General features: G+C 42.8%; 1 protein-coding gene across 17 annotated transcripts in view; it reads left to right on the top strand.

Annotated features, from left to right (window-relative positions):
- The window catches only part of LOC125010348 (receptor-type tyrosine-protein phosphatase mu-like), a 156,290-nt gene that overhangs the window by 33,335 nt on the left and 101,492 nt on the right, over window positions 1-21,463 (top strand). For all 17 annotated transcript variants that reach the window (XM_047588908.1, XM_047588921.1, XM_047588920.1 and 14 more), the window contains exons 2-6: window positions 448-570; window positions 12,702-12,976; window positions 16,779-16,857; window positions 18,550-18,665; window positions 20,532-20,706. In XM_047588908.1, coding sequence (XP_047444864.1) covers window positions 448-570; window positions 12,702-12,976; window positions 16,779-16,857; window positions 18,550-18,665; window positions 20,532-20,706 — 768 coding nt within the window. The remainder of the gene's footprint in view (window positions 1-447; window positions 571-12,701; window positions 12,977-16,778; window positions 16,858-18,549; window positions 18,666-20,531; window positions 20,707-21,463) is intronic.

Here is a 21,463-nt window from a genome sequence, read left to right as displayed (position 1 = left end):
GGGCCTTGTTGAAGCCTGGACCTAATGGTTGCTTGCTGTCATTTTGCAAGAAGCCTGTAAAAAGGATTAGAGAGGCTCTGTGCAGTAAGGGCGCACGAGCAGCAAAGTTCTGTGGCCGGCAAGGAAAATAAATCAATTTATCCCTGATGGTGGTGCAGTTTGGGAACATAATGTCTAACGATGATGGAGTTTGGACACTTCATACTTGTCATTGTGAAATTGGACTGCCGTATTGCTAATGATGGTAATGTATGTTGTGCCTCGCCTACTACAGTAATCCTTCACTCTGTCTCACTTAAATGCATCTCATTGTCTGGCATATTACATTATGAATACCACTGGGGGGGAAAAAAAGAGGAGAATTTAATTTATATACTCATTCAGTTGAGCAGCAAGTTAATGGGAAAACTGTATAACCATATAAATTTCTTCCTTTTTTTGTCACAGGCGATTGTAACTTTGAGAAGCCGCTGGCAGCGTGCGGATACAGCCAAGGCCGAGACGATGACCTTGACTGGCAGCAGGCCAACGCTAGAGAGAAGCCTTCATCGGAGCCGTGGGTGCCCTCAGGTAAGGAGATGGTGGCGGTGAAAACGAGAAACGACGACTCGGTGAACCAGAACGCTTCGGCGCAACAGGCCGCGCGTCCGACACGAGGGGTCGGGCTCGTGTCAGGACCCGAAGTCTGCCCCTTTGACAATGGAGAATTATTTTCTAAACGCTTTCAAAATCATAGTCAACCCTGGCTTCATTTACACAAGCTGAATCATTCAGTGTCAAATGAATGTGGCTGCCAGGCAATGGAAAGTTGACAAAAGATACATGGGAGTAGATCAGCCATAGTTAATAGCATTCTTTAAAATAGAAACTATTACTTGGCTCATGGAGGCGCAGCGAATATAAATAATCCAAAGACGCAACTACTTGCACATCACTTTAACATGACACATTTTTTTTTTCTGCTGTGTTTTAGTTGTTTTATGTTTTCCCAGGAAGCAAACCTATCACCAAATGGCATGTTCATTCTGCTGATTTAAGAGTTCACGCGGGACATTTTTCTGATTAGGCCGACAATAATTGTAATATATTGTAAGGCTTCGTGTAAACAACTAAAGTTTCAGAGGCTAATAAATATTGATTGCTGCTCGAATGTACAAATATTTCATCTTATGAAGATTTAACCATGTTTTAGTGTTCTTCCCTCTGGTTTATTACTGATTATTACTGGGACGTTGTTGAAACTTCTCTCTGATGCTTCGAATCTTTTCCGGCGGCCTCATGAACTGAAACAAAAGCAACGTTACATACCATGGTACCGTCTGATCCATTTTAATTGAAGAGGGCCTATCCGTCATCCACACATTGAAATTCATTAAAATGCTTTCCCTGCATTTTGTGTCTGTCGCACACAATTTGTCTCTTTAATGTTCCATTGATCGCTCCTCATTTGATTTGAAATGCAGAGATATCCCCACCACTGAGCAGGAGACACCTAAGGAATTAGACTAATGGAATGACGTTTTTTTTTTCATGTTATAACAAAGGTAGCATTGCAAACTAATGGATATTGTTTTCCTCCCCTATCTGACGCCTAATCTCTCAAAGGCTGCATCACAGATAGATTGAACCAGGCCACCCCCCCACCCCACCTCATCCCCGGTGACAGAGAGGGGAATTAATTAGCAGGCCCTCGCTAATTTTAAGCAGCCACTGCCCAGACCTGTTTGTGTGTACATCAGGTTGAGGTGTGTTAAACTGCCCTGGAGAAATTACTTTCTATGGAGGGGGGTGGGGGGAGGCGGGGATGTCTCCTTTTTTCCAATTGATTAATGTCGGGACACATGTAGGCTGGGCAAAGGTTACAGTGAAATCTGGAAAAGCCTTGACCTACAAATTAACACCTCGCGCTAAGTCTAATTTTAACGTATCTGATTAAAATCCCATGTCTGGTTAAGAGGTGTCCCTGATTGTGCTCCCCAGTCTGAGTACACTTCAGACGGGCTTGTTTTCTACCTGCGCATCTTGAATTGCGCGTAATTAACAGGCGGCGGCTCTTTCTCCATTTCACAGCGTGAGCACTCAACCTGCCGCACGAAATTGTAATCTCTCCTCTTTGACCACATTGAAAGGGATGTGAAATGTAGTGTACTTGACATGTGAAATTGTTTTACGGCTACCGGAGAGGGGGTTGATGGGTAAAAATGCACTTTGGTGAAAGCCACACTGGTGGAAAAGCTATTTCACCTCTGATTGCTGTCTTACTCTCAACCTGCACTTATGAATCTCCACAAAACGACCTTATCATACTCACAGAGCAGATTGTTATCCTACCTGGTGTGCCAGGATGGAGAAGGGGTTGAAGTGGGCTCAGAGCGGAGAACAGAAGACATTACTACTTCAAACACCTTTTAAAATTGGTTGTCGACTGTATTTGTCTGAATAGGGGTGTTTTTAATGTCACTGTGACTGTGTGATTTAAATGACGATCAAAAGTCTTCCGTGCCTCGTCTGGCAAATCAAATTCTTCCGGAGGCTTAAGTGTCTGACTTGTGTAAACTCAGATTCTGGTAATGTTGTGTTCATGCTACTGGCCGAGAAGCAGAGGGATAAAAAGTAATTTTCAATGAAAGCCATGCATATAAAACTACAAACTAAGGCTTGACGTTATATACTAGTATTACGTGTATTTACACTGATCAAGCATAACATTATGACCATCTGTCTAATATTGTGCAGATCTCCCTTTTGCCTCCAAAACAGTCCAGACTCATTAGAAAATGGACATGGACAGCTGAGGGTGTCCTGTGGGGGACAACAGAATGGATCATCCCACAGACAGTTGATCAGTTTGGGATCTAGTGAATTTGGAGGCCATCAAGGAGTGTCACTGCCATGAGGTGGGGGGTGTCTTGTCTGGTCTAGGTGGGTGCTACATGTCTAAGTAACATCCACATGAATGAATGCCAGGTCCAAAAGTTTTCCAGCAGAACGCTGAATTGAGTTGAGTTTTAGATGATTCTGTAGTTTATAGATTAAAACCGTTACTCCTAATAGTGTTTCCAAAGGCCTAGTGCTAAGTAGCTAGCTACTGATTGCAGCATACGGGCATTCGTACAGATGTTAATGCTCACTTAATTTTGAAAATAAATAAATGTTGATGAATGACAATGAATGACATACACCCTCTCAAATTCTTTCATTATTACACAGGATAAAATCCCTTCTGCTAAGATCCAAAGAGGCAAAAAGCATTTAGAAAGTCAGTCCAACTGAATAACTGACCGGCAGGCTAGCAGTCGGCTACCAGCTAGCAACCAACAAGAAGGCACCAGCTAACTAGCTGTATGTGGCACACCACGGGGGTTTTCAAATGGGCACCTCCCTTCACCGAAGTTTCGTTAAGTTAGGCCTCAAGAAGGCTTAACAGGGAGTTCCAGCATGTTGAAGTCACTCCCCTCCATGCTGCCACTGCACAACCGTGTGCCTTTCAACTACGGAGAAATTAGCTTAGCCCTTTTTACTGCCAAAAATAAAAACGCACAGAGAGGTGAGGCATGGTCCTTACACCGATTGCAAATCCACCTCACAAAAATAAATTGGTCAGAATGTTATGGAGTCCAGGGTAATGTAGCACGGTTGACTTATTTTACAATTGGCGTTCTTACCCGGGACCATAATATTTGTGCATTGCAGCATTCTGTTCTAACCCGCAACCACAATTTATTGCCAGGACGTAATGTTTCTACCACACCGAAGCTAAAAAAAATAAATAAAAGTTTTGCAGAATTGTCCTGCATGAATATCCTTGTCCATCTGTGGTTGAAGTGATTTGTAATTCAAAGCTGTAACTGTCAGAGTGACATGACAAGAATTAATATTATAATAATATAAAGTATAATAACATTAAAAACTAGACGAGTCATGAGTTATATAAAAGGAAGTGCCAAGTTCATAATCCAATCACGTGTTTTTCTTTTTTCTTTTTATTAGATTCAGACTTGATAGCTGCAAACTATGCATGCAAAACTGTATATCAAAGCCTTGTGAAATCAATAGGAGACATTGTGAATCGAGGTGGTGTGTCCGTGCGGTGCAGAACGTGGTACAGAATACGCTCATGAGAGACGTTAATCAGAGTTTGATGTCAGGCCGCTGCAGACTCTCCCTCATCCTACAAAGCTCTCACTGCAATCAAAGACCGAGCTGGCCCAGTTCCATCCCGGCATGTAAATAAGAGCACGAGAACCCGAAAAGTGAAATGAAGCAAGCGAGGAAAACAAGTTCTTTGGCCACACTAAGAAAAGACGAACTGCGCCTGAAACTCTAGGTTGTTTATGACGATATGGTCCCGACATAATTGCTACGTCTGGATGGAGAGTTGCCTTGTTTATCCCTCCACACGGCCCTGATTGCATGCTTTGGCTCCTTTTAGGGTGGTTCAGCCTAGTTCTGAGCCTCTGCACGCCTGGCTGGGCTCCCCCTCAGTGTGTTCCTCTCTCAAAGCCAACTGGAGAAACCCCGAGCAGAACTGTCACTGTCTGTCCCGTTATTACCAACAAGCCTCATCTGTCCTGGACGCTGATAATAAAGCCGCTCGGCAGCCAATGCCCCCCTCAGCTTTGGAGAGCTGGATGCACTTCTGTCGTAAACGGGAACTGCGTGTGATTTACAAGGAAGATTACCGCACTTGAATCGCAGCCACAAAACGTAGATTTAGTCTCGTTTCCACGCTCCTTTCCTGCCGTCGAGTTCTGCAGTGCGGTGCTATTGTCTTGAAAGAATGGATGACGGCGACTTGATCTGGAAGTTTGCGGTGGGCGTGCGGTGTCCAGATGCTATTAAGATGGAAGCTGTTTTTAGTGAGTCCCAGCTGGTGCAGAAGCTGCCTCTTTTCTGATGGTGTCATGGTGGCCAGCACTAGGCTGCTGTTCCCTGGCTCTCCCCTGAGATGCGTTCTGGGGGAATAATGGCAAGAGGAAGAGAAAGAAAGTCCTCTAACTGAGATTAATTAGGGTTTTTGTATTCTGCTCGGCACAATGGCAAATGCAGCTCCAGCTAAATGACTTATTGTTTCGTTCTTAATGTCTGCTCTGAATATGTTGCAGAAGAGAAATTGAATGTTTTTGTCTCACTTCTGCGCGCAGCCTTTGTTTTGATAGCACGCCCTTGGTGGATAAAGACACCTAGACAATAGTGAAGGACTGGCAAGATGAGGTTCTTCATAGGTTAATGGTGATCTCTCATTCGGGTTCTCTCTTGTCAGGTTCATAATGCGTTCATGCAAATACGTCTCATTCTCCAGCCAGGAAGGTTGTCTTTGGCGTTCCACTGTCGCATATTGATAAGACGGATCATTTTAAAAGGTAACCCCGGTGATCCTCTCAACAATTTCTTTCAGGGGGTGATCTGTTGACAAAGCCTCTCTGCCTTACCTGGACGGCAAGTTTTTGTTTATGGTTCTGATGTGCTTTTCAAATGAAAGCGAAGACGGCTGGCCATTTAAAATATGAGAGGAGAGAACACCCACTGACTGAAGGACGTCAGAAATTAAATCAGAATTTAAATCACATCAGCAAAAGATGGGATTTGCTGTTCCATAGGGAGGAGGTGTCATGTTGAGAAAATAAGCTAATTTCTTTATTGCCATTCACAACTGTGTGCAAAAAAAAAAAAAATGAAAAAGAAAATGCACCTTGCGCAGTGATGGCAAGGTCGCGAGGTTAAGGAGAAGCCCCATTATATGATTAGACAAAAAAAAAAAGGTACAGCAAATTACTACGTCTGATCTATTTGTGAATTAATTCTGGGCTACGAGAGACTAAGATTTTCAGTTTAGCCTTTTTGTGGGGGAGGTCTGAGTAAATAAGTTTATACATTACGGGAAAAAAAAAAAAAAACAGGGTTAGGAGCACACTGCAGTGTCATGACTTAGGACATATTTGCATGTGGTGTCTTTTTTTTTTATGTCTTAAGTAGTCATGGTATGAACAATTAATGCTAATGATCGGTGACTTACGTGAACACGCTCAATTGTTTAATGGGTCGGTATCATGCAAATGAGCCATTATATGACCCATTTATTCCAGCGGAGCACCAATAGTGCGTGCTGCATATTAAGATGACATATTAAGCCATTAAGAAACGCCGTTGATTGACATGCAGCAACAAAGGATGCTGCCAGGAAACATAATACGGGTCAGCTGTTCCACCTGACTAAAGTGACAGGGCTGCAACGTGTTCCGCATGATGGATGGTTTTAGGTGAATCTGTTTGACTCCGTCAAAGAAACCTGCCAGGTCCGTCACATGGAGAGCCCAAACTTATTCCGTGTTATTTCATCGGGGCTCCTTTCATGTTTCAAAGGACACGGGGAAAGTTCTGGGAAAATTGAGTGGAGGCCACGGCCGTTCACATTAACGGCCTAACCCTCACAGCGAGAGCATTTTTGATTGGTAGCAGACAGTGAGAATAGCCCTGTCTTCATTGACATTTCCGAAGCGGCAGCCGTGCTTTTCTGCGGTGGTGACCTCTGTGAATTTTATTAGCAAATGAGACCTGGAGGGTTTAGGTTTAAAGAGCGCCCCTTCATTCTGATTTCCCCCACATAATGATTTTCACCGGGTTCAGGACCTGAATGGAGGAGAAATAATGAGCGCTAGTCATTATTGCAAATTATATCCTCTGCTCAGACCATCACTCAACTCATAATTAAACTAAATACCTTCCACCTATAGACTTTGATGATTAGGACTAGACTGTAACTTATGTGTGGGAACTAAATTATACCAGACTGTATTTCTTATCTTTTTTTTAAATAAAGAAGATGTAAAAACGCTTTTGTTGCACCTTGCATTATTCTGCATATTCTCACGGAGAAATGTGTCGCATTTGGATACTTAGCTGTTTTGTGAATCTGTGCCTTCAAGGATCATCCCTTTTGTCTTTTTAAAGTGGTATTTTCAAGGTTTCCAATTCTTGGTGTCAAACAAGGAAGTATAAGTAGTCGTGACATTTGTCTGAGGTCGCCGTTCTATCTCCTTCTCCACTAACTTCTCTTTTCTTCGATGATTACAAAAAGAGGCAGACTCTAAAGAGACTTTGCTGCAGGAAATAAGGAAATTAGGACATGGCCTTGTCACTTTGTTGAAATTCTGAGAAGCTTTTGCTTCCAAACTGAGTCTGATTGTTTCATAAAAGCAGGAATTCCTTCTGCCCGACACTTTGTTAGGCTATCAATGGATTATAGTCATTACTTCATGCCATCAATTTAAAGTGTTTAAACTATTTATTTAGCAGCGTTTTTCTCTTAGCAGAAGGAACTTCTCTTTCCATATGGGCTGACACGAGCCATGGCCAGCTCCCGACTGCTCTGCCAGTTGAATGAGCTGTCAGGGCGAAGGATTAACCTGATGGAAGCTTCCCCCGGAGTATGTCCACGGTTTTTCTCTGTATTGCTCATAATACCATTAAACCACTAAGTCTGTTATTTTGGATTACACAACGTGCACCTGAACCTGACCATTTGGAGGTTTACACGGACTGGAAAAGACTTTATTACTGCAGAACGCACGGGTCCTGTCGACCACCCAATCTAGAGCCTCAATATAGTTTAAGGTTGTTGGTTTTATGTTGTTTTTGATTGTTTCTCATTAGAATTAGCGGACCGATTCGAAATTTATTGGTTTCATTTATCATATAAAACGAACAAATGAGACCAATGCCAACAGATTGTCACTATTATAATATGTTTTATATGTAATATGCTTTGTGATATGTAATGTGTTTTTTTTTTTTTTTGTGGAAAAGCTCTCATTCAGTCACAATGCCCTTGCCAATGATGAACATTTCAGAATAATGAAAGTCACACTTTTGTTCCTCATCCGCGTGTCCTTCATTTCCAAGAAACAGCGCCATGAATGTGGCGCATGCAGCATCTGCAGCAGGAACACTTCATCTTCAACTCATTCATTTTTCACACCAGTCTCCATGTTCTCCATGTTCAGCCATCATTGTAATGGGAGGTGAAGGTGGCCTACATTGGAATAATAATAAATCTGTTCCTCTGAATACCTCAGACAATAGCACAGCCCTGGCCTTTACGGAGTTGCGGAGACGGGCTTAGAGTGTGCCGAGAGCTCTCTATTTTTAATTGGTCTTGAACACGCCATTGTTAAGGCACAAGAGATTGAGGAAGAGGAACAGAGCCAGAGAAAACACCCTTGTGCATCACTAGCACATTAGCACAGCACTAACACAGTGTCATTATAATTTGCTCTTAGTCTCACTGGCTAATTAGCTTGTCATGGTGCAGCAGGTCCTGCAGAGAATGTGGTCATTAGCCTCTGAGAGCATAGAGACTGAATGACAATCAGTGGTCTGCCATCTTCTTCTATGAGACGATGACAATTGAAGTGTGATAAGGAGGCACTGTGTCACTTGAAACATATTTTACATTTCATGGTGGTCAGTAATGAGGAAAGGGAGATTTTTTTTTTTTGCCCGCTTGTTGTGTTTGGGTTCAGTGGCTCAACTCAAGACAATTTGTGGGGCTCAAATCTGGTGACAGGGATCTCACAAGCTCCTGAAGAAGAAACTTCCTTTATAGTATCTCTGGCAAGTAATTTCGCTTTGACGGCTAAGGCAACAGAATGACCAAACAATACCTATTGTTTTATTAAAATTCCACAAAAACACGCGCATACACAAAAAAATGCAATGTAGGAATTCTGCTTGAGGAATCTGTTATTTTCATCTCTAATTACCAACAAAGAGCACTGCGCTGTGCATAAATCTCCTGTGCAACACTGTCACAACATGGGTGTTTGAAATTAATAGTAAACAGTCTGTTTTAATCATAGAGGAGAGCAGCGGTGCCTGCCTCTTTCTCTCTGTAACATAAGCTAGAGCTGAACAATTCATCGGCTGATGGGTTCGTGCTGGTTCACACCGAGGGTTATTGATGTCTCGAAAGGGGGTGAAAAAAAACACAAACTTAAAATGTTCCAGGCACCCGAGCAGACGGCTGCGCGTTATTAAAGAGACCTATATAAAGACACCTGATTGAGATGGGACAAGTGAGCGTCTCGCCGTCGACTCATCCTCTGCCCTTCCTCGCGTGCGTTACACAACTTCCTGCGTAGCCTCGGAAATAATTAGCCTCAACACTTGAATCAGAAGCAAAGTAAATAATGCATTTAAAAAAAAAACTCTGAAGAGAACAGAAGCATGCTGTTCACAGTAGTGAATCACCACAGGGTGGTCATGCCGTGCAGGAAAATCTATACTTAATATAGGAAAGACACATTCATAAATAGCTAATCACAAGTTTAAAAAACAAAAGTGTTTTATAACAGTGAGCGTGGAGAGATACCGTGTAGAGCTTTAAACTATCCTCACACTTTGAGACACAAATATATATATATATATACTTCAAACTTTTTATCTAAACTTCTCTTTCTGGCCCTCCCCCTTTAGCATCGTCAGTTGTCATGACGATACCTTGTTGTAGTCATGTGACCTACTACGACAATGCTCCGTTGTCATGGAGACTGTTCCAAAGCTCCATACCTAGGTTACATGACAACTGTGATGTCTCCATGACAACCGATGAACCTCTGTGCAGCGGTAAAGACCGTGAGATACAATTAATAGCACTTTTTTGTTTTTTAACAGTCTAACACACTAACAATCAACCGTGTATTTGCATTTTTCTAATTACACGTTTCTCACATAAATTCCTCAAGTATTATCAGTGAAATGCATGTTTCTCCTCAGCCAAGTCCTTGGTATCCGTGAAGGTTCTCGCAAAACAGACTCCCTGAACAGATCCCATAAGGACGCACGCTTCTACCCATCATCATTTCTGATCCTCCCACTGATCCGGAACCATGTTAAGATCATTTAAAACAGCGGCTGCCTGCACCTGACAAACAAAGCCGACGAGGCTGACTCGGTGTCACCACAACTCACTGCTCCTCCTCCTCTGCTGCTCCCTCTCGTGCTCCCTCTCCTCCTGTTTCATTGTGTAAACATGACAGAGCCCACACTCATTATCCAAAGCTGGAGACAGATGGAGTTGGTGAGCGTTACAAGAGCAGCACAACAAGACAAGTGGGCAAAGCCCGACGCGTTGATGGAACAAATAGGGTTTTGTGTGTGAGAGGCTGCCTGGCTGACACACTCTGGGACCGATCCCGCTGATTTAGTCAGTCGACGTTATTCGCTCTTTTTAACGGCACATCTGAGTGAATCGCCACATGTTAAATATAATGACAAAGCTTCATCGTTCGCCACCGCTTCGCCTCACATGAGCGGAGCTTTATGCTTACAGGTTGTTTGTCTGCACCTCCGAGCAAAGTCTTCCAGTGATTCTACCCAAAAAAAGATTATATTTTCACTTTTGGCTGCGTCTCAAATGCTGCTAGAATTTATGCCATCTCATTACCGAGGCTAGCTAAATAGGATGATGACAAATAGAATGTGTTCTGCATCTCCTTGAGAGTTTGCCAATATAATAATTCTCACTTGTGTTTTATTGGCAAGAGGGTGGAGAATTAGATTAACCTTTAATATTGAACCAAAGCGATAAAATCTAAATGGGGCTTTCTTGGCAAATAGATTTTAGCTTATTGATTTCTCATCATTTCCCTTCTCTGTGTCATTGAGTGGAAACACTCCTCTCAAATATTCATTTTTTTCTGTTTTTTTTTCTTATTAGTGTATTACATGAATAGTAATGATGAAGACAGTTTCTATTAATGTAACGATAAGAGCATTTTCTCATCAAAGGTCACAGGTTGTGTTAATCTGAAAGCTCTCAGAGCACTCATTTACTTGCTCTCTGTGTACTTTCATAACATTATTTCCTTTTATTTGATCATTCTTAAACCTCAGGATCTCATCGCTGGTAATACTGTTTATATTTACATGCCTTTAAACATCAATGGACCCAAATTATTTTTGCACAGGCTCACGCACAATAATTACCACGAACTATGCAGCTTTTGGAAGTTAATCATTCACCCAATTTGCATGAAAGATTTTGAAATACCTGTATTAAAAGCCACGTTTAGCATGTCTACAAAAGTTAGCAGCTCCTACAGGAAAAGTGGGTGGGTGCCATGTGAAAAGCTAAAATCAAAGTAACATACACCGAGTAATTGGACAGTGGTGGACAGGTTGGATTCAGAGCATTAAAACATACATTCATTTGCGAATATATTCATTGATTCATTGAAAAAAGTGAGTAGACATTACTATTGTTTTTTAAAATTCAGACAAAAGGCAACACAGTGAAATTTATGACAAATGCATGCCATGCCTTCATGTTTTGAATCCGACCTGTGAGGATACACCGTGTTAGTTTAGCTTGTTAGCGAGCTAACATTGGCGGACACAGCAGGTGAGGTTGGCGAAAATGTCACTAGCAGACATTGGGTCATGAAGTCAAATTACTAAGAAATCATTTAGTTTGGCCCTTAATAGCGAGTTAACCTTTTTCCTTGGAGCCCCGCCCCCACTTGTATCCAAGAATTAGCAATTTAACCAATTTAGTGTCAGTTTATACAAAAACAAACTCTAGATCGTATTATAACTCTAAATTGCATTAAATAAACATTTAATATGATTACTTACTACTTTTAAGTCCTTTGTTTGCAGTTAGGACACATTCTCCTAGCTTCATAAAGTCACACTCCATTTTACCAACAACGCGCCTTAGGTGATGCATTCATGAAAACTCAGAAATTCCATTTTCCAACTCAGAAATTCCAGACTTCCGATATAATAGTGTTCAAGTTACAGGACGAGAAAAAAATAAGTTTGATGTATTGTCACTGTTTGATGAACATTAAAATATTTGCAGCAGCTACTTCTTCTTTTTTTTTTTATTTTGGAAGCAGTAATTTCTGAATTTGACAACTTAGGGCTCATTTTCCCCAAGTTGTTATGAATGCAGCATCAGCTGCAGCTGGATTTCAACCAAGCTTTCCAAGACCCACCCCACCCTTCTTCTGATTGGCTAGTGATGCTAGTTTGTAGAGGGAAAGCTACGTTACTCTCATTCCATTGGTAGTTGAACTCAAGCGACTGCTCGAACCTGACAATATCCCAGGTATCCCAATATATTTTCTTTCTTTCTTTTTCTTCTTCTTTTATTTAATCGCGATCAAACGCTACGCGCCGGAGATCCGGCACGGTGAGGGACTCCTTTAAACCCTGCATATTGTGCATGTAGAGAGAGACACGCAATACTGGTTAAAAACTGGTGACTGGTAAAACAGGTGAAAACTGACGGTGAGCTCTAATCAGACTAGTTTTAACGCACCCCTTGTGATCTCAGACCCCAGGTTGGGAACCACTGCTCTAAAGTCATTAGGGTTTGTCATCTGGAAACCATGAATGTCTCTGTTGCAGCAGATCCAGTTGTTGCTGTTGTGGTGTTTCGGTGACAGTCAACCAGTTAACCAACACTGACTAAAAATCTCTTTCTAGTAATAATATATCACTTCTATAACCAGTTTTAATCATTACTGCACTGAAATATTATATTTTTTAGCCACCATACTGTAGTTTTATTGTACGTTTGTCTGTAGGACAATTAAAATCAGTTTACATGACAAGACCGAACCGCTAGCCTATAAAAATAAAAACCCTGCCCAACTCACGACCTCTTGTACATTTTTTTTTTTTTTTTTTTGCAGGTTCAGGCTTTATGATGGTGAACACATCCGGACGCTTCGCAGGGCAGAAGGCCTTGCTGCTGACTCCCCAGCTGAAGGAGAATGACACCCACTGCGTTATCTTCAACTACTACATAGGGGGCAGGGACAACAGCCACCCGGGTCACCTTAATGTCTACATCAAAGAAAACAACAGTCCCATGGGGATGCCCGTTTGGAACGTGTCAGGTCCTGCCACCCGCTCCTGGGGACAGGTGGAGCTGGCCATCAGCACCTACTGGCCCAACTTCTATCAGGTGAGGAAAACGCGGTCGAGATATTTTGCGTAACATCTCATTACGAAAACTAGGTTTCTCTCTGTGAACAGCTTTTATAGTTGAGCCAAAGTCATTAAAACCTTTTCACTGGGTGGAACAAGACAAATTCATTATTTGAAAAGGTCTAAACAATCGCACAATAGCCCATTCAAAACACCTAAGATTATTGATTTCTGGGACTACCGCGGTATCCATGGTAATCTGCTCTCTCTCCCTACCATCTGAGCCAGTTCTCCTTTTCCCAATTCTGAAAACTCATTTTCCCTTACCAATGCACATGACTGCTGGCCGGGGCAAGGTGATTTCACACTTGCCTGGCTATTAGTCTTCGCTGGGCTTGTTCCACGAGTCCACCAAATGTTAATTGATGCGGAGAGACCGCTGAACTCCCCAATGGGAGATGGTCCCTCTGTGAATTATTTCATTATGGCCTGGCAGAGCAGGTCCACGGTGGAGTGTGGGGGTGTGTGTGTGTGGGGGGGTCCTCCTGCCTGCTCATCATAGCCACTCTGATAACTTAGTTAACAAGGTACACCGCTGAGCTTCTTGCTGTTCAATGTGGGATGGGAAGTTTAATGAGGGGCATGTGGACAAAAAGAAAGAAGAGCGACACAGAATGAGCTACAGCTACCAGTCTGCGAAGCCAGTCTGGTCAAATGTTTCCAGTTTTGCTTAAAACACCTACTTCATCCCATTTTCAGCCATTTGTAGCTAAAACACAGAGCAAGTGAACTACAGCTTAAAACGTTTTACTCATTGACATTCAGCCTTTTAGTCACTGGCTGAACATTTTTTGACATGTTGGTTGGTTTGGATTATGCTTCAGCAAATCTCTGCTGAGCGATTGGACCCGCAATGACACACTCTGCTTTCCAGTGTGTTCAGGGAAACTCCCAGCATCTGTTGCCTTTCAAACCCCAAGTGGAAGCTCCATGCGTAACTGTTCCAGGTCCAAGCTCGCAACAACATCTGAGGATGCTAGTGATCTCAGCAACAATCTCGGCGAAGAAAAGAGAAGCCGATGCTTAAAATTGTCACTAATTAACAACATACCGCTAATTATAGGGATCTTTAATTGCATGGTAGCCTACACAATTGTCAAAGGGAAGCCACCTGATACTTGAAAATTATTTTTTAATTACCGGTAAAGGCTTTTAGTCATCATGAGCCTTTCAGCCTTTAATAATTACTCTTCTTTCACACCATCCCTCAAACTTTTAATTGAGATTGTCATGCATTTTCAAATTGCTGAACATTGTGAACAAAAAAAAAGAAGAAAAAAAAACATAATAATTTCCAGTGACTATAATGTGGAAGCTATACACGCTGTGAAGACACTACTCAAAACATGTAGGCACAGGATGAAACAATGTGATCTATCCTCAGACAAAGAAGTGCACCAGTAAGAGAGGAAAAACTCAAATGTACTCATCTGTCTTGATTTTTAATACAGTAGAGTCTGTGGCAGAGCTAATCAATCCTGCTGTAATGTTGTACTTAGCCAAGTCCCTCAGGGATATCCAGTGCCATGATGTAGACGTTGAACGCTGGGTTCGCCGTCCGTCTCCGCGACAAATGAGAACGGTGAACTTTCCCGTGACATCAGCAGCTTCGTCCCATGTGACTATTTTCACTCCGTGGGTCAGGCCCAATTATGCTCTGCACTATCATTGATGTTGGAATCAATTATATCACAGCTATTAGTCAGGCTGACTGATGTCTGTTGCACAAACAAAGGATTTCAATTAGAGAGTGGGGGCCAGTTCATTTGTCTGGTGGCGATATATGGAGTGCTTGGCCTTTTAATTTCCTTTAAATTAGCCTGTAATGAGGCCATAATTGGCACCCAAGACATTCACTTTCATATTTCATGAGACAAAAAAAGAAATTTATAATTAGACAGCCTTATCTGAAGGCATCCTCCCTCCCAGATGACAATGCTAACTATCTCCGCCTCCACATTGCCAGGCTACAAAAGGAATCTCAGACATGTGGAGCTGGTGGGACATATGTTCCTAGGTGACACCGTACGTGGATTACGCTCACTAATGTATATAATTCGCTGGCAGATACAGTCTTATATTTAGGGAATGATGGCATGCAAAACATGTGTAGCCGTAGTGTGTGTAGTGTAATGGGTCTCTGCACCACACCCTGGGTTTGGCAAGGGACTGGCATTCTGTTTCCCTTTTTATCACACTGCAGACCGTGAAGTGCATAGCTCTGACATTCTGCCGGGACACGCCTTCTGTCACAGCCTAAGACCATTTGTTTTGCAGGAGAACTTTGCTCTCCAAACAGGGATCAGTTTATCCTGTACGAGACAGTTGCATTTGATTTTCAGATTTCTCTCGTCAGAAATGGCAACGAACGTGTCGGCTAAGTATAGACGCAGAGCAACTGTTAAAGGCAGCAGCGGCTCCTTACCACGGAGGTGGCGCTGTTTTATTTTTACATTAAAGGTCTGGTTTCATTCACATTAGAATCGTATGTTCACATTTACCTCTAAAAAAAAATGTAGGTTGTATTTTGGGTTTTGAGTTGTTAATGAATGAGTTTTTCACTCAGCAACAGGAAATGTCAGCTGTTTGTAACAGAATTTAAACTGCTTGTTCTGTACAAACTCGACCCCACAAAGAGATTATAGGAGTTAAGTAAGTATTTAAACCATTGGTCTTCGACAGGGTCTGTTGAAGTACTAATTCTCCCCCACAAAATTAAAGAGATCCTATTTAGTTCCCAGGTGAAATTCCATGTATGTATGTATGTTAATGTCAGTTTTTGTTCACAGCAGATGCACAAACAATCGGCATTTGTGCAAAATTAAAAAAAAAGAATATTTGAACGTATTAGTAGCACTAGGCTGAATTTAATATAGAACACATATAGTAGGTAGGGGTCCCTACTTAATCCCTCCATCAGTTTGGTGTCCGTGTCCTGGAAAACGTTGACACTTTTTTTTATTTCCAACATGTGCAACAGTTAGGGTGGCCATGCAACTGCCGTAAACATAAACATACCTAACTGGTGTGTTTATATAAGTGACGGATAAAGAAAATGATTGACAGATTGAAGTTTGAACTTTAAATGTGGGGACTGAATAGGCTCTTGGCTGATTGCGGGGAACCTGGCAGAGTCGGTGCGTAAAATGCGGCCTCGTAATTGGCTCAGCGGTGAAAGGGGCGGGGCTTACGGTGAACAGGAGGCTTAGATCGACAGGTCTTGGATGGTGTGGCGCTCTGTGTTGACTGAAAGATAACGTCTTATGCCTCCATTTATCATTTTACTAAAATATGTTGGATTCATATTAATGTGTATTTAAAGAAATAAAAAAGACCCCCTGTTGAAGACCTATTATTTAAAATTTGCACGTTATTAAATGCACAAAAACGAAATTCCGTCCGCCAGCATTGTGTGTTGGGATTAAAGCCGAATAAAGCAGCAGCTAAAATAAACTGATTAGATGGAGGAACTGACCTTTGCTGTGATGTTCGGTGCCTTCATCCTCCGTCCTCCTTGTGTTTGTCGCAGACTGCGCGCTAATCATCTCAAGGCTCAAACTTAATTTAACACTTGCATGTCATAACACCTATCAAACTGTGACATATTGTGGAAATAATGTCAGTGGCCTGCAGCTGTGTCACCAGCTCCAGTTAAGGGGCCGGGGCGCTTTTAGAAAGAGCCGGACTTCGCTGTGCGCGCGCACGGCCACGCTCAGGTGCCATTTGAAGACATGTGCCCATTTATCATCGCTGTTATGAGTCTCCTTTCTCCTCCTCAGATTGTGTTTGAAGCCGTAACCTCGGGGCAGCGGGGCTTGCTGGCCATCAAAGACGTCGTGGTCCAGGGCCACCAGTGCAGTAAGTTCTCTTTCCCTTCACCGTAAAAAGAATATCATCAAACGGTCGTTGTCCTTTCCATGACACCCACCCAAATACTTGTGTCGTTGTTCTGTTCAAGGCCTCCCAGACAAACAAAAGGCCTTCAAACGCGACGCTACAGTCAACCCAAACGTGAACCTCCCTCCCTCCTAGCTCCCTGGAGATTTATGAGCATATAGTTGACACGCTGAAATGTGCTCAGGATGTAATGTTGGAGTGGCTGCGTTAAATCTATCCTTTGAGAGATGGCAGAAACCATGCAAAAAAAAAAAAAAAAAGGCGATGAAAAACAAACCCCACCGTACAGTACGTTTCTCCCTGTGTTTGGGTTCCACTGTTTTTTCTTCTCCCTCAAGGATATTCAGTAAAGTATCTCATCAACATCTGTTCCGAGTTCTGCAATCCGTGCCGAATATAAGTACGCGCACTTGAGAGGTAATGAACATGTAATCACTAGCATATTTTAACAAGTTCTACCTCCGCTTTAGGGATAGGCAGCGGTGGGAGTAGAAGGAGGAAGAAGCCTCTTCACTGTTCCTCGTGTCTGTGCTTTCGAATACAAAGAGTCCCGTTAGTCCATATGGCACTCTTAAGTTTATACTGTGAGATTTTCTGAGTAGTCTGAATCAATACCACACGGGTTTCCATCAATTGATTTCTACCCTTCATAGCTGGAGTATCAAGCTCTGATTGTTAGGCGCTAATGACCTGCTAACCATTCGAAAGGAGCTGAATTCCTACAAATGTTATGTCAATAGGTTGGATTTATATAGTGGTAGGTGTTGCATATAAATGTATTTGAGTAAATCAATGGAGCCTCACAACGTGGTCAGTGTTTAAATGTGTAAGTGTGAGCAGATCGATAATCCGCTCAGTGGCAACTGGGCTTCTTTGAGTGATAAGCAAAGTGATCAGAGCGACTCCTCGGTGGAGCGCCGCCAATTCATTTTCTATTTATACGACCGTGTGGAATATCTAGCACAAAGGTGTGATTATGCCACTGGGTGGTCTGCCTCTGCTTCTGTCATTAAAGAAGACATTAGCGGCGAGAAAAATAGATTTGTCTTTTTGGCGCTGGGTGGATTGACGGGACAAAGTTATAAAGGAGGTGCAGTTCAAAGACAAGGTTATGAAATATTGAGCAGAAGTGAAAGTCTCAATGATGAACGTGATGGAATTAGCTTCGGCCAAGTCTTTGGAGATTTGGTTGTGTTTCAAATCAAGGTCGCTCCGCTGAATTGCCCTATTTTCCTACGCGGAATAGCGGCACTAATCAAAAATGTTCTACATAAGTTACTTTCTGTAAACTATCCCAGTCAGTGAATACAGGGATTATGAGAAATAGAAAGAGAATAATGCTTTTTGAGAAATCTCCTCAGTCACTGCAGGAATGCAGTTAAGAGACAGCAGAAATGAGGTTGTTGGTCGGTGCAACATAGGCCGCCGGTGTTTCATTTTAACCGTAAATGATGCCGGCATTCAGCACTAAGGGCTATCCTGTCTGTAGCAAAATAAAAACTGTATCCTTTCAACGGTTCTTTACTCAGTTCTGCAATTTCTAATACCGGTTAAATTTATGGTTGCGGAAGCATAAATTATCATAGATCTAACACAGACCTAACATCAGAGCATGTAATCTTGTACAAACATTTCTTGTCTCTTTTTCCATAGTGAATACTCCACACTTTCTGACTATAAAGGGAGTGGAGGTCAATGCCGGACAGACTGCATCTTTTCACTGCACCGTTAATGGACGAAAGAGAGACAATTTCCGCCTCTGGCTTCAGGTGAGTGAGCTTTTCTCCTGAACTGAACGGGCGCCTCATCTGAATGTGCACTCTGGTCTCTGGTCACTTCCTTAAAGTGCCTCAATCTCAAAGATTTTCATTTAAATAAGTGTCTGTCACAGTGGTGATTAAGATGACGATCCACTGATGAGATTACATGAAAGTCCTGAAATTTACACTATTACGAACTGGGCGTCGCTCATTGAGTTGCTCCATAATTTGGGACGTAGTGAGGTGAACGCTGCTGTGGCTTAACAAACAACAAAAAGGCTGGTGATTTTACCACTTTGATGACGGGTGATGTTTGGGCGCAACCTACCAAATCACAGATGACTGACACATAGGCGTTGGATCTCTGAGAATTAGTTTAAAAAACATGTGCATTTACCGCTTATCACCATAGGTGTCACTAAAGGGAACAAAGTGTAGTTCTTTAATATCAGAATCAGAATCTCTTTATTGGCCAAATGTACAATGTACACAGGAATTGTACCTTGTGTAACAGCACCACATAACATTAAATAAAAGTTAACTTGGCAAATACAAAAACTGTAGACATACGGTGAGCAATGGTTGTAATAAATACAGGCAAGTAATGGCTGCTGCTGTGGATGGCGCATTCAGAAATGAGGTGTGTGTTCTGCTGTTTTAAGTGTCTTTGGGAAAGGTGAGGGCTGGGGTCTAATATAATCCCAAATCAATTAATGACATATCAGCTGAGAACAAGCCACCAAAGTATATACACAAGTTTTGACCTGGCCTCCAAATTCACTAGATCCCAAACTGATCAAGTGTCTGTGTCACCTCAGGACACCCTCAGAAAACCCATGTCCATTCTCTGATGAACGTTACGCCTGATCGGTGCATGTTAAACTTCCTGTATCACATTTAAACCTAAAGATTTGTACTTAGAGATAAGCTAAGTGTGAAAAAGCAGAAGGGTTGAGCTCCTATCTTTGCACTTTCATCTACATTCAAGCTAGCATAAAGAGATTTAACTACTTCCTTAATTAATAAACCAGAGTTAATGTTACAAGCCCCACAGGCACCTTTAAAAAGTTGCTCTCAGCGAGCATGAGTAGCCTTCATAATTCACCGCGCGCCTCATTCGATCATTTCAAACTGACACGTTCGCACACTCGTTTGCGTATGATTTTAAATTTCCTCCTCCTCCTCGCCAGGTTTCCAGAGGCCTCTGCATCTCGGGGGGGGCAGGGGATTACAGTTGTTTCAGATCACCGCAGCATGGTCTTAACCTATATAGATGCTGGCTCCGTGGATACCTCGTACTATATCCGGCGCGACCGAGCTGCGCAGCGGTCGCGAGTTGACCTTGTTTCGAGCAGCAAAGGTAGTGCATCTGGCAGACATAACCCTGCTGGCTCTGCTGCTAAGCACACTGTCACACATGTGATCAGTGGGAGCATGACGCCGGGTAAAGGTCCTCTGCCAGGTACTCCATCATTTTAACAAACACGTCCTCATTAGCACAGGAGCTGGAAAACAAACATTAAGTGAAGTCCCCCGATGACAGTAATGAAGAAATATTTCTAATGAACAAATGTCCCCCATCTGCCTGCTGTGAGGGGTGACAGCTGGGGAGAGCCCGCTGTGTGTTTGTGTGCGTGGCGTGCATTGCGCACGTGTGTGCGTGCGTGCGTTCCTGCGTGATAAATGCATCCCTACGATGGGAACGTCGGCGGTGGGGGGGGGGGGGGGGGGGGGCACAAACAAACGCGCGCGAGAACAAACGACAAGCACACTGAACCGGAGTTTCTGAAAACACACAAGGTCAGGCCACTTTGCTTATTAAACCTTTCCATTTCGGGAGGCTCACTTGTGTGTGTTTGTCTCGGTTCCAAACAGGGCATCGGTGGACGGGAGGCTCCAATGAAAGCCACTAAACCTTGGAACAACCGACGCTTCATAGGCACTTTCGATGTGGAGAACACAACCAAGGGCGACTCGGGCCGCTACCGCTGCATTGTCCACTCAGACAAAGGGGTTGGAGTGTCCAATTACGGGGAACTAACCATAAAACGTGAGTATCCGTCCCGAAGCCTGGTTCGGTTAAAATAAAGCGGAGCACAACAGGAATGGTTTCCAGCCACATCATGACCTCCACGCGTTCAGCAAAGTTAACAGGAGGTAAACAGGAAGCGCTGCATATGTGTGGGTGAAAATGTCCTCTGGGGCCGTACTAAAAATACTGGCTTTGTATGTTGATTTGTTATCCTGAGGACTTTAATACTTCCCCTGTAAAGGCTGTCCTTGACTGAGCATAATTCCACCTAAAAGATCACAAAGGCATGAGGCACCGGGGTTTACAGTAACCTCACTGATATTTCACTCCTGCAGTCATTTGATATGAATTTATGGAGTCGTCCGTAACTAAATCCTGCAAGGCCTCTCTTTCCTACAGCCCTATAGCCCGGTAATGGCCTTCTATATTTCTTCACCTCAATTTTCTCCCTGTGCTCTCAATTGAATTTACTGCCCTGACTTTTTTCTTTCTTTCTTTTTTTTTTTGTCTCCAAGCTTTATGTGATTGATAGGTTTAATCCTGGCTGTCCAGATCGAGGTCTGTCAATCATGCGAGAATGGCCGGGTCCAGACACGGTGGAGTGTATAGGGGAGATAAAGTCTCTCTGCCCAAGTGTATCAGTGGGTTTCAGCGGTGTACTCAGAGAAAATTTACTGACACACTGGAGGCACTCAGAACCACGCTCGTGCATAAATTCAGCGACACAATCGCTTGCGCGTCCTCACACTTACACATACTCACTAGACAGCAATAT

The sequence above is a fragment of the Mugil cephalus genome, chromosome 7 (assembly GCF_022458985.1).
Source record: "Mugil cephalus isolate CIBA_MC_2020 chromosome 7, CIBA_Mcephalus_1.1, whole genome shotgun sequence".
NCBI lineage: Eukaryota > Metazoa > Chordata > Actinopteri > Mugiliformes > Mugilidae > Mugil > Mugil cephalus.
This window is presented reverse-complemented; position numbering and strand designations above follow the sequence as displayed.